Source organism: Phyllostomus discolor, chromosome 5 (genome assembly GCF_004126475.2).
Source record: "Phyllostomus discolor isolate MPI-MPIP mPhyDis1 chromosome 5, mPhyDis1.pri.v3, whole genome shotgun sequence".
NCBI classification, from domain to species: Eukaryota; Metazoa; Chordata; class Mammalia; order Chiroptera; family Phyllostomidae; genus Phyllostomus; species Phyllostomus discolor.
In genome coordinates this window covers 354097-368203 of record NC_040907.2, presented here as the reverse complement: position 1 = coordinate 368203, position 14107 = coordinate 354097, and the positions used below count along the sequence as shown (strand labels likewise).

The 14107-nt window shown below is 67.7% G+C and overlaps 2 protein-coding genes across 2 annotated transcripts; one reads left to right on the top strand and one right to left on the bottom strand.

Moving 5' to 3' along the window:
• Nucleotides 1–275: 275 nt before the first annotated feature.
• Nucleotides 276–3794, bottom strand: LOC114497510 (ceramide-1-phosphate transfer protein). Its single transcript, XM_028513301.2, has 3 exons — nt 3761–3794; nt 1843–1993; nt 276–1741 (listed from the first exon to the last, which is right to left on the bottom strand). The coding sequence occupies exons 2-3, from the start codon at nt 1962–1964 to the stop codon at nt 1219–1221; spliced, it is 645 nt and encodes a 214-aa protein (XP_028369102.1). The 5' UTR covers nt 1965–1993; nt 3761–3794; the 3' UTR covers nt 276–1218.
• Nucleotides 3795–3928: 134 nt separating this feature from the next.
• INTS11 (integrator complex subunit 11) lies at nt 3929–14106 on the top strand. Its single transcript, XM_028511804.2, has 17 exons — nt 3929–4096; nt 6891–6988; nt 7432–7505; nt 8554–8782; nt 10379–10477; nt 10582–10616; nt 10871–11009; nt 11388–11452; nt 11683–11872; nt 12149–12232; nt 12586–12675; nt 12753–12915; nt 13013–13120; nt 13208–13269; nt 13364–13506; nt 13584–13713; nt 13841–14106. The coding sequence occupies exons 1-17, from the start codon at nt 4069–4071 to the stop codon at nt 13913–13915; spliced, it is 1812 nt and encodes a 603-aa protein (XP_028367605.1). The 5' UTR covers nt 3929–4068; the 3' UTR covers nt 13916–14106.
• Nucleotide 14107: the final 1 nt, after the last annotated feature.

Below are 14107 nucleotides of genomic sequence, written 5' to 3'. Positions count from 1 at the left end.
TCTCCCGCCCGCCCTTCCAGCCCAGCCCCTTAACCAATTTGTGTCTCATCATCAACAAAACGGTCCCCTGTGGACCTCTGTAGGGGGCTGGGGGACCAAGCCAAACCCTGCATGGGGACAGGCAGGCAGCGGCCTCCACACGGTGGGTGGGGCAGGACGCAGCACCTGTGGCTGACACTGCCCTGCCCTCCTGGCACTGGGGCCTTAGACACCCCCCCTCCGGTAAGCAGAGCCCAGGCACCTGCCACATCTCCATCCTGAGATGCAGAATCCACTTCTGTAATCATAATTTATTTACATTGCAAAAATTGTCACCCGTATTACAGTTCCCAAGGATCCCCGCAAGGTCACACTCATGCAGGACTGCTGCGTGGTGGGCCCTTGGCACCCAAGGTCCTGAGATCACAGTGAAGAGGCAGTAGGGCAGGCCAGGTGCCCAGGGACGGCTGCGCATGGCTGTCTGCCAGCCTGTTCAGCAGGGGCGCCGGGCTCCCCCTGTGCCAGGCATCCTGGGCCTTCTGAGCTCCATGGGGACAGACAGCCAGGGGCCAGGTGGGGGTGGAATGCAGCATCTTGCTGGACGCCCGGAAGGGAGAGGCCAGCTGGCCCAGCAGTCCCGGGCTCGCGCAGGCTCCGGGGTCGTGCTGTGCACACTCACAGCAGCCGCCCGGGGGGGTGCGGCTGCAGAAGGCAGCTGACGTGTGCTCCGGGCTCCAGCCCTCGGTCGTCACTGCTGACGACACGTGAGTGGCAAGGGATTGGAGGCACTGCCAATGGCTGCCCAGGTTCCCTCCCTGCCTGGCGCACACACAGCCCACCTGGGATGGAGGGGCTGCAGGCAGCCCACCTAGCCAGACACAGGACCCAGGGGGTCTGACAGGACAAGCTGGCTACAGGGGCCGGTGAGTCACCCCTCTCACCGACGGCTCACAGGTGAGGGCGGCCTCTCAGGCTTTGGAAGGAAGGCTGGGCCTGCTCGACCTCCCTGCACTCTGCACCTCACCCACCCAGCGGGTGCCTGCCTTCTCTGTCTGTCCCCCAGGTGGGCCATGCTCAGTCCGTGGCTCCCCACAAGCTCAGCTCTCAGTCTGTCTCGGGGACAGTGGTTTCCCTGCTCCTGGGGCACCCAGAAAGCTGCGCTGTGCGACTGGCGGGCCCTGCCTGCCCCGGCCCAGCTCTGGGCAAGGGGAGGCCCTCCCAGCCCGGGCCCAGCAGCCCCTAGGGCAGGTCCAGCAGGGCGTGCTCAGCATAGAGCTTCTGGGAGATGTCGTACACGTGCTGGATGAAGGGCAGGGCCTCATCCAGCATCTCCACGGCCTGCTCGGGGGGCCCCACGTTCATGGTCTCCAGGAAGACCTTGCGCGTGGGCAGCGTGCAGAAGGCCACGGTGACAGCCCGGCGGACGATCCAGGGGTGGTAGGCGGCCAGCGAGGCGTTGTAGGAGTCCGTGCAGAGCACGGAGGTGCTCGCGTCCTCAGGGCTGGTGCGCAGGCTCTCCAGGAAGAGCTGCAGCCAGCGCAGCGCTCGGTGCAGCCGAAGCACCGTCCGGCAGCCGGAGTCCGGGTGGCTGGAGCGGCGCTGCAGGTCCACCAGCTGGTTGCCCACCTCGTAGGCCACCATGGCCTGCAGGCTGTCGTAGTGGTCCCGCTGCGGGCCGCTGCGCAGCCGCTCCATGATCTGCAGCTTCGCCATCACGTCCTTGGAGATGAAGGAGAACATGACGCCCAGGCTGTTCAGAAACCTGGGGGCGGGGAGGCAGGTGCTGAGCTTGGGGTGCAGTGCTGCCTGCACCCAGGGGTGTGGTCAGGGGAGCCCCACCCGGACAGTGGCCCCTCCACGCACCTGACCAGCCCCCTCCAGCCGGTGAGGTAGTGCTCCAGCAGCACCTCTCCCTTCTCATTGAGACACTCCTTGAAGCTGATGAGGACGACTTTCAGATTGAAGTCCGACTCCAGGTCATCCATCTCCTGTGGGGCTGAGAGTCAGCGCACTCCTGGCGGGGCAGGAGCAGCAGGAGAGAATGGCCGGGGTCCCACTCTCCCCAGGGGCCCGCCTCCCTCTGTTTGAGTGGCACTTTCTCCGACACCCACCTGACTGTGCTGTGCCCCTTCCTGGAGCCCAGGGGGCGGTGCCCAGAGACCTTGGGCACCGCCCCTCCCTGCCCCCCAGTCTTCCTCAACCCACTCTTGCTACGTCTTACACACAGCAGACACCCTTGCTTGCGTTTTCTTGCTTATCTGGGCACAGTTGGTCTCTCTCACCACAATGCCTGTTCTCATTTGAAGAGATACCTGCTGGGTCCCCACCCAGAGCCCGATGCTCCTCTAGCACAAGGGTGCTTAGCACCCAAGACAACCGGCCCAGCTTCATCAGAGCAACATTCCAGTGGGGGTGGGGGGCGGAGCTAGACCATGACAAGACAGAATCCCAACAGGGCAGGTGGAGGACAGTGAGGTGACGTGGGAGGCCAGGGCTAGCAGCCCTGCCCGTCCTTGCCCACAGCTGGCCAGAGCAGAGGTCATCGGTCAGCATGTGCTGGGCAGGTGTTGAGACACACACCAGTCTCTTCCGGCTCTGGACTCTGCTTGCATTCATACAGTCACTCCACAAACATCCAAGCGCCCACGCATCGTGTGGGTGCCTCGGAGCATCCCAGCCCCCACCTTCCTAGGTGCCCAGGACCAGCACTGAAGGGTGGTCCTTATGGGCTCTGTGGACTCAGCTGCATCTCACCACGTGCCCAGGACAAGCTCCCATCCCACTGGGCCTGGGGGTTCCCGTGCCTTGGGTGCCCCAAGGGACCCCAGCAAGTGAAGGAGGCCAGCCAAGATGTGGCAACAACCCCAGTCGGGAACCGGACACCCAGGAGCCAGTGCAGGCTCTGCCTCCCACTCTGTGGGCAGGTGGCTCACCACCCTAAGACCTGGTCCTTCACCTCTGGGGGAGATGGGCCACGCACACTGCCCTGTCCACTGCCCAGGCTGGGGGAGCATCTCAAGGGACCCAGTGGGTTCTGAGACCCCACAGCCCCCAAGGGCTGGGCCGAATGCTGGGCATGGGGTGGAGCCCTCCGGGTGAGCTCATCCTGTCCTCAGGAAGATGGCTATCTGGAGTCTTCCAGCACCCCCACCCCCAGGGCCTCCATTTTGTGTCCACTGAGCATATGGATGGTCTCTAGGCACTCAGGGCTAAATTCCTGGCCCCCAGACATCCTGTGGGCCTGGCCTTCCTGCCAAGAACCACAGCCAGCAACCAGCAGGAGCTGCCAGGAGCCTTTCAGAGCCTGGAAACAGGAAGGGCCGCGGCCGTGCAGCTGGTGGGCAGCTCGCCAACTGTGGGAAGGTGATGCAGGGCACCGCCAAGGCTCCCCCGGGGAGCAGCCACAGCCCCAAGGTCAGAGCTCCAAGGCGGCCGGCCAGAGCCCCGGGTCCTGTGGCTGACAGCAGGCTGAAGTCACCCAGGAGGGAGCACCCATCTTGCCCCCCGGGCCCGGTCCAGGATGTCCCGCCAGTCTCTCCCGGGAAGCGGACACCAGGAGGCACCGGACTTGGGCGCGGTGGGAGCCCGGTCCTGGAGGGTCCTGCTCCAGATGAGGCCCAGGGATGGGGCGGGGGCCCAGGGATCCGGGTCCAAGCTGGCGTGGGAACCCGGTCCTCCGCTGCCCCCTTCTGCGCCCGGCTTCCCGCACTCGGGTCCCGTGCCCGGCCCCTCGGGAGGCCCGCCCGGCCGGCTCGGTTGGGCTCGGTTCACCGGAGCTCACCTTCGCTGCTGTCGCCGCCTCTGCCGCCGCCGCCGCCACCGCCACTGCCGCCCGACCTGCCGCCCCACCCCCTGTCGCCTGCGGCCGCTCCGGATTGGCTGACCGCTGCCCAATCAAGAGACCCGACCTGCAACCCACGTTTCCGGTGGTCTCACCGGAAGCTGCCGCCGTTGGTCTGCGCATGCGCAGTGCGTTAGCGCGAGAAAAATCTCTCGTGCGGTTTGGGCTCTGCGTCTGGTCCTGGGACCGTGTGCGCGGCGGGTCAGGGAACGCAGAGGGGACGGTGCCTGGGAGCGAGCCGGCGCAGGATGCCCGAGATCAGGGTCACGCCCCTGGGTGAGTGGGGAGCGCTGGGCGGGCGCCGGGGGATGGCCTTGGGGTTGCGTGCTGGTCGCTGCTGTGCTGTGTCTCCGGTTTTCCTAACAGCGACCTGCGGCGAGATCGCCTGCAGCGGGCTCTGGGCGCCGCCGCCGCCGCCCCCGCCGCGGTCCCGTCGCTTTGCACGCGGACCGGGGCTGCAGTCGCTTGCCCCCATCCCGCCCGGCCTCTGCCTCCTCCCCGCTCCTTCCTTCCCCCTCGCGCCTCGCGTCAGGGTCGCCTGCAGCCTCCCACCCACCAAGCCTGGCGGTCCGACCTCAGCTCAACCCGCGGTTTCCCTGATCTCTGCAACGCTTTGAAAAGAAAGATAGCTTTGCTTCTTGGAAAAAAACACGCGCGTGCAACTTTTAAAAGGCTGAACAGTCCGGAACAGAGCAAGGAAGGAAAGATCACTGAGAATCCAAGGTCCCAGAAACAACTGGGGTTGCCGTTTTGGCGGCCACCCTCGATTTCTCCGGGCGTTTTCCCTGCACACACTGCCTGCCCTGTTCCAGCTCCTGCCTGCTCACAGGCCTGCGCGTTGGGCGCATCGACCCATCCAGGCGCCCCGCGCGTCTTCCTGTCCTTCCTCTCGGCGGGAGCTTTTCTCCGAATAGCCCACCCACCCCCAAGCGGGGACGCTGAGCTGGTGACAGCTGCCTCATACTGCCAGCGCCCCTGCTCTTGCTGGGTCAGAGGCCACATCCCACCCCCCTTACAGTTGTCACGCCCACGGCCTGTCATGTTTCTCAGCACAGGCTCCCCTCTGGCTGCTGTGGCCCTGCAGCCTCTGCAGCACCGGACTCTCCTTCCAGCCCTTTTATCCATTTGGCTCCTTTTTCCCAACACCCACTTTCCTCCAACAGTCTTTTTCCTGCTCCTGGGACCCAGGTCTGCACCCAGGTGTGCCCTCGGGGTCACCCGGCCTCGGCACCACCGAAGCAGAACTGCTTCTCCGCCGTCTCCCTTGGCCAGTCTCCGCTGTGTGGGCTCCCTGGTCACCTGGGCCGGTTACAGAGAGTCTCCTAAATCACTGGCCACGGGGCCTTTCGCACCTGCCTCCCCACTGCTGCCCCTCCCCACCCTGCTTGGAAGCCGCCGCCTGTCAGGGTTGTGGATGTTTCTCTGTCCCCCTCGGGCCTCCCTGGCGCTCATCTCTGGCTGGCGCACTCAATGTGTCTTGTCTGCCTGCTTGTCATCTGCCTCCTCGCCCTGGAGCGTGAGCTCCCTGCAGACAGGGTGCCTGCTTTGTCTTCACCTGAGTCCTGCGCCCTCTTGTCTGTCCTGGAGTCTGACCCTCACATCTCCAGCCCAGCTCAGGCCACTGTCTTTGCTCCCCGAGGCTGTGATGGTTCCTGCTGGGGGCAGGCGGCCAGCACCTAAGAGCTGGGTTCCGGGGTGCGGAAAGCCACCCCTGGCCCCACGCTTAGGAGCCACGTGCGTGGTGGGGACTGTTCCCACAACTTATGTGGCTTCACATCCTTCATGTTGACTTTTAAAAAGGTTGGCCCAACCTGGCTGGTGTGGCTCAGTGGACTGAGGTCACCGAGTGCCGGCCTGAGAACCAAAGAGTCACCAGTATGATTCCCAGTCAGGGCACAGGTCTGGGTTGCAGGCCAGGTCCCCAGTAGGGGGTGCATGAGAGGCAGTCCCACGGATATTTCTCTTCCTCTCGTTCTCCCTTCGGTCCTCCTTTCTCTAAAAATAAATAAATAAACTCTTTAACGAAAAGAAGGGTGGCCCTCCCTCTGCCCACACAGCTGAAGACCTCTGAGCTGGTTTGGCTCGAGGACTGGAAGCACAGCGGGGGGCAGACCGCTGCGGCCCTGCCCACAGGAAGGCACGTGCTGGTGGGGACAGGAACAGGCCTGGGGGAGACCACCAGGCCACCACTTGTGGCTGGGCTGCCTGAGGTGAAGCTCTCGGCAGTCTCCTGCCGTTGTCATGGGCAACAAGCTTCTTGAGGACCAGCCCCCCCTCCCACTCTGGGTGTGGCCTGCTCACCCTGGCGTGTGTGGTGCCAGCGGAGGGTCAGGTGGCTGGCGGGGGAGGTTTGGAGGGTTCAAGGTGGAAAGCAGGCCATTTACTGTCATCTAGCCCCCCAGGGAGACCCCGGGTGGCCATAGGAGGCGGCCAGGATGGGCCCTGCTGGGGCTGCAGCAGCTGGACAGGGCGTGGTGGTCAGGAATGTGGCTGACATTTGGGTTCCCGGCCGTCCCTGGAGTTGGCCGCCGCCGGGCAGGTGGGGCGTGTTTCCCTGAGGCTGCGCTGAAGCCACATGGGGCACCTTTGGTGGCACCACAAGGAGGTGCCTGCCACCCCTCAGCCCTGATGTGACCCGCCCCAGGTCTCGGGGGCGGTGGGGCCCCGCAGAGTGCCAGCCTGCCTCTGTTGGTGCCGGGACCACAGCCCAGCACCCGGGGCTCAGCCTGGGCTTTCGAGGGCATGGGCAGGTCCAGCGTGTGGGCTGCAACCTTCTTGCACCTGGCCCTGAGGCCGGAGGCCCAGTGGGGCAGGGCACTCCTCCAGAACTCACCTGGGGGACTCGGCACCCCTTGTGCGCTCCCCCCGCCCCGTCTGCCTGTGGAGACGGCGAGGTGCTCGCCTCCCATGTTGTCGCACAGCAGCCACGGCTTGTTTCCAGCCCACTGAGGGCTCCTCGGGGCCAGGGGCCCAGAGCACCCAGCGGGGGCCTGGGGCAAGCAGCTGGGCCTTGGCCTTGGGGGTGGGGCATGTGGCGGGGGTGGCAGCACCTCACTTACTGTCCCTGCAGGGGCCGGCCAGGACGTGGGCCGCAGCTGCATCCTGGTCTCCATCGGGGGCAAGAACGTCATGCTGGACTGCGGCATGCACATGGGCTTCAATGACGATGTGAGCCTGCGGGCGGGCTGCCTGGGGCACCCGGGGGGCAGCGGGGCGCCCCCAGCCTGCTCCTCGTGGCGGGCGCAGGACTCGGAGCCTCGGGCTCCCACCTGTGGAGTGGGGCTGGGCTGGGCGCGTGGGCGTGGGCAGTGTGGGGTGCCAGTGGGCCAGGCGGTGTGGCAGTCCTGGGAAGCGGCCACCCTCACGTGACAGGTGGGGTGCCCTGCACGGGGGTCGGTCTGTACTGAGGTGCCCGTGGGCTGGGCTGGGCTACTGCTTCTGGCTCGTGACCCTACCTGTGCCCTCGGGGGCTGTGAGCCGTTAGCAGACCTGGGGCAGCCCCCGGACGGAGGTCTTGGAGTCCAGCGGCTCGCTGGCCTGCTGGCTGTCCCTCCTGTGCCCCGGGGCCCCGGGCAGTCACCGCGCCCTGATGCCGTCTCTCGACCTCTCAGAGGCGCTTCCCTGACTTCTCCTACATTACCCGCAACGGCCGGCTGACGGACTTCCTGGACTGCGTCATAATCAGGTGAGTCCTGTCCCAGCGCTGCAGGTGCCGGCGCCGTGCCTGCTCGAGCCGCCCTGCCCCCGGGCCCCTCGGAGCCCAGGAGAGCCGCGCTGGGCTTGTGGAGGCTGCAGGCCGTGGGGTGTCGCTGGCCCAGGCTCTGTTCCCGGTTGCCTTTGTGGCTTGCCCCCCTCCCCCGCCCCCCACCCTTGCTGGACCTTTGTGTGTGTTCACAGGTGTGCACGGCTGCTCCTCGGGGGGCTGCAGTGCACCTGTGGGGAGGGGCGGGGAGCGCTTTGCCCCCACGTCAGGGATGAGCGCCCAGGCGCCTCAGGCAGGTCAGGCTGCGTCGTGCCCCCAGACGGCCGGCCACGTGGGCCCGTCTGCAGTCTGCAGCAGTGACCACCCCCACCTCTCTCCAGGCCTCGGTCCCCAGAGGCCGTCCTGAAAGGCCCTGCACACCCTGCCCCTGGCTGGATGCCCCCCCCCCTCGGGCCCCACTGCCAGTCACAGGCCGTGCACAGCCCTGACCTTCAACATGGCCACGGCAGCCTCCTGCGGGCGCCCCACCCACGGCTGGAGGTGCTGTGTGCCGCGGCCCCCCTTCAGCTGCTGAGGCTCTCGCGGCCTCCCCCCTTCTAAGACGAGGGCTCGGCCGGTCTCCGCCAGCGGGGGGCGACCCGGATCCGCTGTTACCGCTGCCCGGCGCCGCTCCAGGCCGCGTCCCGCTCTGTCCCGCCTCCTTCCCGCCTCGGCCCACGTGCCGCCGGGTCTCCCACCCACCCACCAAAGACGGCGACCCCTGGCACAGGGCCCCCGTGGGTGCTTTCTGTCTCTCCGAGGAGCACGTCCCCCGTCCGACACTCGTCTCAGCTGCTCGCTTGCTGCGCTGGGCGTCTAGGCTGTGAGGTCCGGGGGGGGGGGTGGCGCCGCTTCTGCCTGTCCCTCAGCCCTCGCTGCAGTGTGGGGGCCACGAGCATCCGGCGGGCGGGCGGCCGGCGAGGCCCGGATCGCGGGCTGGTGTGGGGGGGCTGGGCGGCGCAGGGGCCGGCTGACCGTGCTGCGCCCCCAGCCACTTCCACCTGGACCACTGCGGGGCGCTGCCCTACTTCAGCGAGATGGTGGGCTACGACGGGCCCATCTACATGACGCACCCCACCCAGGCCATCTGCCCCATCCTGCTGGAGGACTACCGCAAGATCGCCGTGGACAAGAAGGGCGAGGCCAACTTCTTCACCTCCCAGATGATCAAGGACTGCATGAAGAAGGTGGTGGCCGTCCACCTGCACCAGACCGTGCAGGTCAGGCTCTGGGGGGCTCGGGGCGAGAGGGGCAGGCCGGCGGGACCGTCGGGCCACCTGAGTGTGGTGCTGTGCTTGCTGGGGCGGCGGGGTTCGGCCACCTCAGTGGGGCTGTGTGCAGCCGGGGAGGGGCCGCTGGGTGCCCTCCGTTAGAGACGGGGGGCTCGTCTGCGTTTCCTGAGAGTCCGGGTGTCGCACGTGGTTAGGTGCCGGCACGTTCTGAGCCGTGTTATCCCGGTTGAGTCTCTTGTCGATGCTCCCGAGGCTCTTCCTCCGGCTGGCTCGCGGCTCTTCTGGGTGGCATGTGGGGTCAGGGCTCCGAGCCCAGCCGGGTCCCCTGCGCTCTGGACTCCAAGTGACACCAGGTCGCCCGGCCTCGGCACTCTCCGTTCAGTCCCTGTAACGGCCCTGCCCCATGTGCTTTTGTTCCTTTATTGCCCGTTTTGGGCTGGTTTTTTAAAACCCTGTTTCTCACCCAGACCCGTGTGGCCCAGCGGACTCCCCATCGGGTCACACCCCTGGGCGGCAGGCCAGCTCCCCGGTTGGGGGCGAGCAAGAGGCAGCCGATTGATGATTCTCTCCCTCTCACTGTCTCTCCCTTCCTTTCTCTCTAAAAGTAAATCACTAACATCTCTTAAAAATCCGAATTCTCCTTTCACTGGGTTAGTGACGGCACACTCGTGTAGTTGTGTGAGTGGCAGAGACCGCCCAGTGCACCCACGACCACGGAAACCCAAGATGCAGGGCTCTCGGCGTGCACAGCCCCGCGGTGCACCCCCCCCCCCGGCTGAGACACAGACTGTCGTTTCTCTGCGTCGGCTCCCCGGTCGCCTGAGCCTGGCGGGACAGCGCTGCGCCGGGTGGCCCTCCCCGCTGCTGCTGCTGCTGCTGTCCGCCGGGGTCCTCACTTCTCACGTGGGGCAGCCCCCTTCCGCCTGACGAAGGGCCGCATGGATCTGCTGGGCCGAACCTCAGCTAACGTCACGGGCTAGCTCCGCCCTCCCTCTGGGCGGCCTTTCCCTCTGGGTGCAGAATCTGAGGTCAGCAGCAACTCCCTGTGGGTGCTCTGAATGCGCCCGAGAGGGTGTCTGGGCCCAGCGGCGGTCGGGGCCCCCGGGGGCCGCAGCGGGCTGTCTCTCCCCAGGCTCCTGTCCTGCGGCCTGGGGCTCTCGGCGTCCTCTGCCGCCCTGTCCTGCTGTGCTCCGTGCTGCAGCTGCGCTCCGGGTCCCTGGTTTTTCCTGGTTGTGTTTCCCGTGCCGCCAGCGCCCTCCACTGATTCCCGATTCGGGTTATCACAGCGTGTGGTTCCGGAACTTCCACTCTTTGGAAGCAGCTGCTGGCTGTTTGCCCGCGTCCTTCACCCTGCGGGTCCTCACCCCCTCGGGGCGCTGCTCACGGGGCGGCCCGAGTCCCACCTCTGGTCGCCTCTGAGCCCATCATCCCGTCTGGTGCCGAGTTGCTTCCGCTCGAAAACGGGGCGTCGTCTGCGAAAGGCGGGGGGCCAGGAGAGGCTGAGGACGGTGTCGCCTACCTGTGTGCCCCAGTCTCTGCCGCCCGCCCCTCGCTGGCTGCGCTGACCGCTCCCCCCGCCCCCAGGTGGACGAGGAGCTGCAGATCAAGGCCTACTACGCGGGCCACGTGCTGGGGGCGGCCATGTTCCAGATCAAAGTGGGCTCGGAGTCGGTGGTCTACACGGTGAGTGGAGGCCTTGGGCGGCGCCGGAGGGCCTCCCTGGTGGGCGCCGGGGGGGCCTCCTGGGTGGGGCCGGGGGCACCTTCCCTGACGCTGCGCCTCCGCAGGGCGACTACAACATGACCCCGGACCGGCACCTGGGGTGAGTCGCCTGGGGTGTTTGCGAGCTCCGTCCTGGCGGGGCCCCGCCCCTGCCCCAGAGCACACTGACCTTTCCGGATGTGTTGGGGGCCTGAGCGCTGACCCCGCGTCCCCCATGGAAGGCAGAGCCTCTCCCCTTGTCTGCCCTCGAGCACTGCCCGGGCCGTGCGGGGCGGCTGTGGCTGGCTGGGGTCCTGCCGAGAAGGCCTCGAGGCTGTGTGCTCCGCCCACCCCGGGCCGCGTCCGCTCTTCCAGGGCCGCTTGGATCGACAAGTGCCGGCCTACCCTGCTCATCACGGAGTCCACGTACGCCACGACCATCCGTGACTCCAAGCGCTGCCGGGAGCGGGACTTCCTGAAGAAGGTCCACGAGACCGTGGAACGTGGCGGGAAGGTACCAACGGGGCCGGAGGGGGGCTTGCTGCGCCGTGGGGAGAAGAGCGCGGGCTGCCCTCGTGCCTCAGGTCCCAGCACGGCACTGGCCGGAGCTCCCACCGGGATCCCAGCGGGACAGACTGAGGCTGGAGGCAGGGGTGGGGACGGAACGGGGGTGGGGCCCCCAGCTCTCGGGGAGGCCCGGCTGAGACCTCTCGGTGGCCAGGCCTGCGGCCATAAGAGCTGCCAGCGAGGTTGGTCTTCGCGGCAGCTGCTGCCTGAGAAGGTGGCCCCGGGGAACAGCTGCCGCCCGCTGGGCTCAGGTGGGGGCTTGACCCGGGGGGGCGGGTGTGACCAGGGGCCCCTCCCACACCAGTCTTGGACCCCCGCCCTGCAGGTGCTGATCCCTGTGTTTGCACTGGGCCGTGCTCAGGAGCTCTGCATCCTGCTGGAGACCTTCTGGTGGGTGTGGCTGCGACGGCTTCTGGGAGCCCTGGCCTGAGTGGGTAGGGAGAACGGGGGCCTGGGGGCCTGGGGCGGTGCACGGGCACTGTCCTCTGCACACGTCAGCCCCGCGTCTCCCAGGAGGAGGCAGGCTGCGGGCCCTGGCCTCGCTCTGGGCTGCGGGCCGGTGGGAGGATGCAGCCAGGCCTGCCCCCGGCTCCTCCACGGCGGCCCCGCACTGCCCGCAGGGAGCGCATGAACCTGAAGGCGCCCATCTACTTCTCCACGGGGCTGACAGAGAAGGCCAACCACTACTACAAGCTCTTCATCACCTGGACCAACCAGAAGATCCGGAAGACCTTCGTCCAGAGGAACATGTTCGAGTTCAAGCACATCAAGGCCTTCGACCGCGCCTTTGCCGACAACCCGGGTCCGATGGTGAGGCCCCGGCGGCGGGGGGGGGGGGGGGGGGGGCACGGCTGTCTGCACCACTGCAGCCATGGTGCGAGCCCGGGGGGGTGGGGGGTCTGTCTCCCAGGGGAGTGGGGCGTGCCTGTGCAGGGGGTGGGGGGAGATGCCGACAGGGTGGGAGGGGGCATGGCCAGTGCAGCAGGAGGCTCGGGAGGCGGGGAGGGGCGGGGCCTGCTGTGGAGCCCGGCTCCCCGCAGGTGCGGCCAGGGGCGTGGGTCGCCCTGACCCCACCCCTGCCGCCAGGTCGTGTTTGCCACGCCAGGGATGCTGCACGCCGGCCAGTCCCTGCAGATCTTCCGGAAGTGGGCAGGGAACGAGAAGAACATGGTGAGGGCCGGGCCCCAGAACAACCCCGTGGGGGGCCTGCGAGGCTGGGCGCGGGGGCTCCCTGGCCTGGGGACACTGCCGCCGAGAGGACGGTGCCCTGTGACCCCGTTGGTGTCGGGCCCAGGCAGTCAGACCGTCCCTGTGTTCCCGCCAGTCGGTGCCGGCCAGGGCTCCCTCCTGGGCAGGGGGGCACGACACTTGGGCCTGGGCCTGCAGGGGGCGCCGGCGAGGGGGGGCCTCTCCCCAGGATTCAGAGGAGCAGAAGGGGGTGGGGGTGTCCCAGGAGGAAGCCCTGAGGCAGGCGGCGGAAGCCATGCGGGTGGCTGCCAGCTCTGTCCCTTCCTGCCCTGCAGGTCATCATGCCCGGCTACTGCGTGCAGGGCACCGTGGGCCACAAGATCCTCAGTGGGCAGCGCAAGCTGGAGATGGAGGGGCGGCAGGTGGTGAGTGCCACCCTTCCCCAGCTCCTCGGCCCCTCTCGGGTGGCTAGTGACGGCCCCTGTGCCCTGTGCCGCTGCAGCTGGAGGTCCGGATGCAGGTGGAGTACATGTCCTTCAGCGCCCACGCGGACGCCAAGGGCATCATGCAGCTGGTGGGCCAGGCGGAGCCCGAGAGCGTGCTGCTGGTGCACGGCGAGGCCAAGAAGATGGAGTTCCTGAAGCAGAAGATCGAGCAGGAGTTCCGTAGGCAGCCCGGCGGGCGGGGCCTCGAGGTGGGGGGCCCACGGGGTCAGCGGGGCGGGGCCGGACAGCCCCGCAGACACCCCTGTCTCTCGGCCAGGGGTCAGCTGCTACATGCCAGCCAACGGCGAGACGGTGACGCTGCCCACGAGTCCCAGCATCCCCGTGGGCATCTCCCTGGGGCTGCTAAAGCGGGAGATGGCGCAGGGTATGCGGGGCGGGGCTGGGCCGGGCCGGGCAGCGGGGTGGGGGGGCAGCCCCCTCAGACGGCTCTGACCCCAGCTCCCCTCCGCAGGGCTGCTCCCTGACGCCAAGAAGCCCCGGCTCCTGCACGGCACCCTCATCATGAAGGACAGCGTGAGTGTGCGCCTGCGCGCCGCCGCCGTGGGGGGGGGGGGGGGGGAGGGCGGGGCTCCCACACGCCCTGACCTGCCCCGCCCCCGCTCTGCAGAACTTCCGGCTGGTGTCCTCAGAGCAAGCCCTCAAGGAGCTGGGCCTGGCCGAGCACCAGCTGCGCTTCACCTGCCGCGTGCACCTGCACGACACGCGGAAGGAGCAGGAGACAGCCGTGCGCGTCTACAGCCACCTGAAGGGGTAGGTGCCGTCCTCCTCCGGCCCCCGGGGCGGGCGCGGTGGGGCAGGAGGCGGGGGCTCACCGCGTGTCCCCACAGCCTCCTCAAGGACCACTGCGTGCAGCACCTCCCCGACGGCTCGGTGACTGTGGAGTCCATCCTCATCCAGGCTGCCGCCCACTCGGAGGACCCGGGTACCAAGGTGCTGCTTGTCTCCTGGACCTACCAGGTGTGTGGCAGGACCCGGGACCTGTGGCTGACAGCGGGCCAGCACAAGTGGGGCCACCCCCTCACCCTGGGCTGCCTGGGTGGGGCAGGTTTGGGAGGGTGGGGCAACAGCCTCTGTGTCCACACAGGACGAAGAGCTGGGCAGCTACCTCACGTCCCTGCTCAAGAAGGGTCTGCCCCCAGCCCCCAGCGGAGGCAGCTGACGCCACAGGCCGCCCAGCCAGAGGGACCGCACTTCCGCTCTAGGATGGGGCCTGTGCCCTGGTCTTCCCTCTGCGGGTGTGCAGCCCCCAGCTGGCCACGGCCTCCATCTGTGGGGACACCACCAGCGCCACCTGTCTGCCAAGTGGCTGATTTGGGTGGAAAAAATAAATAACCCTCGGAGGCCTCTTCAC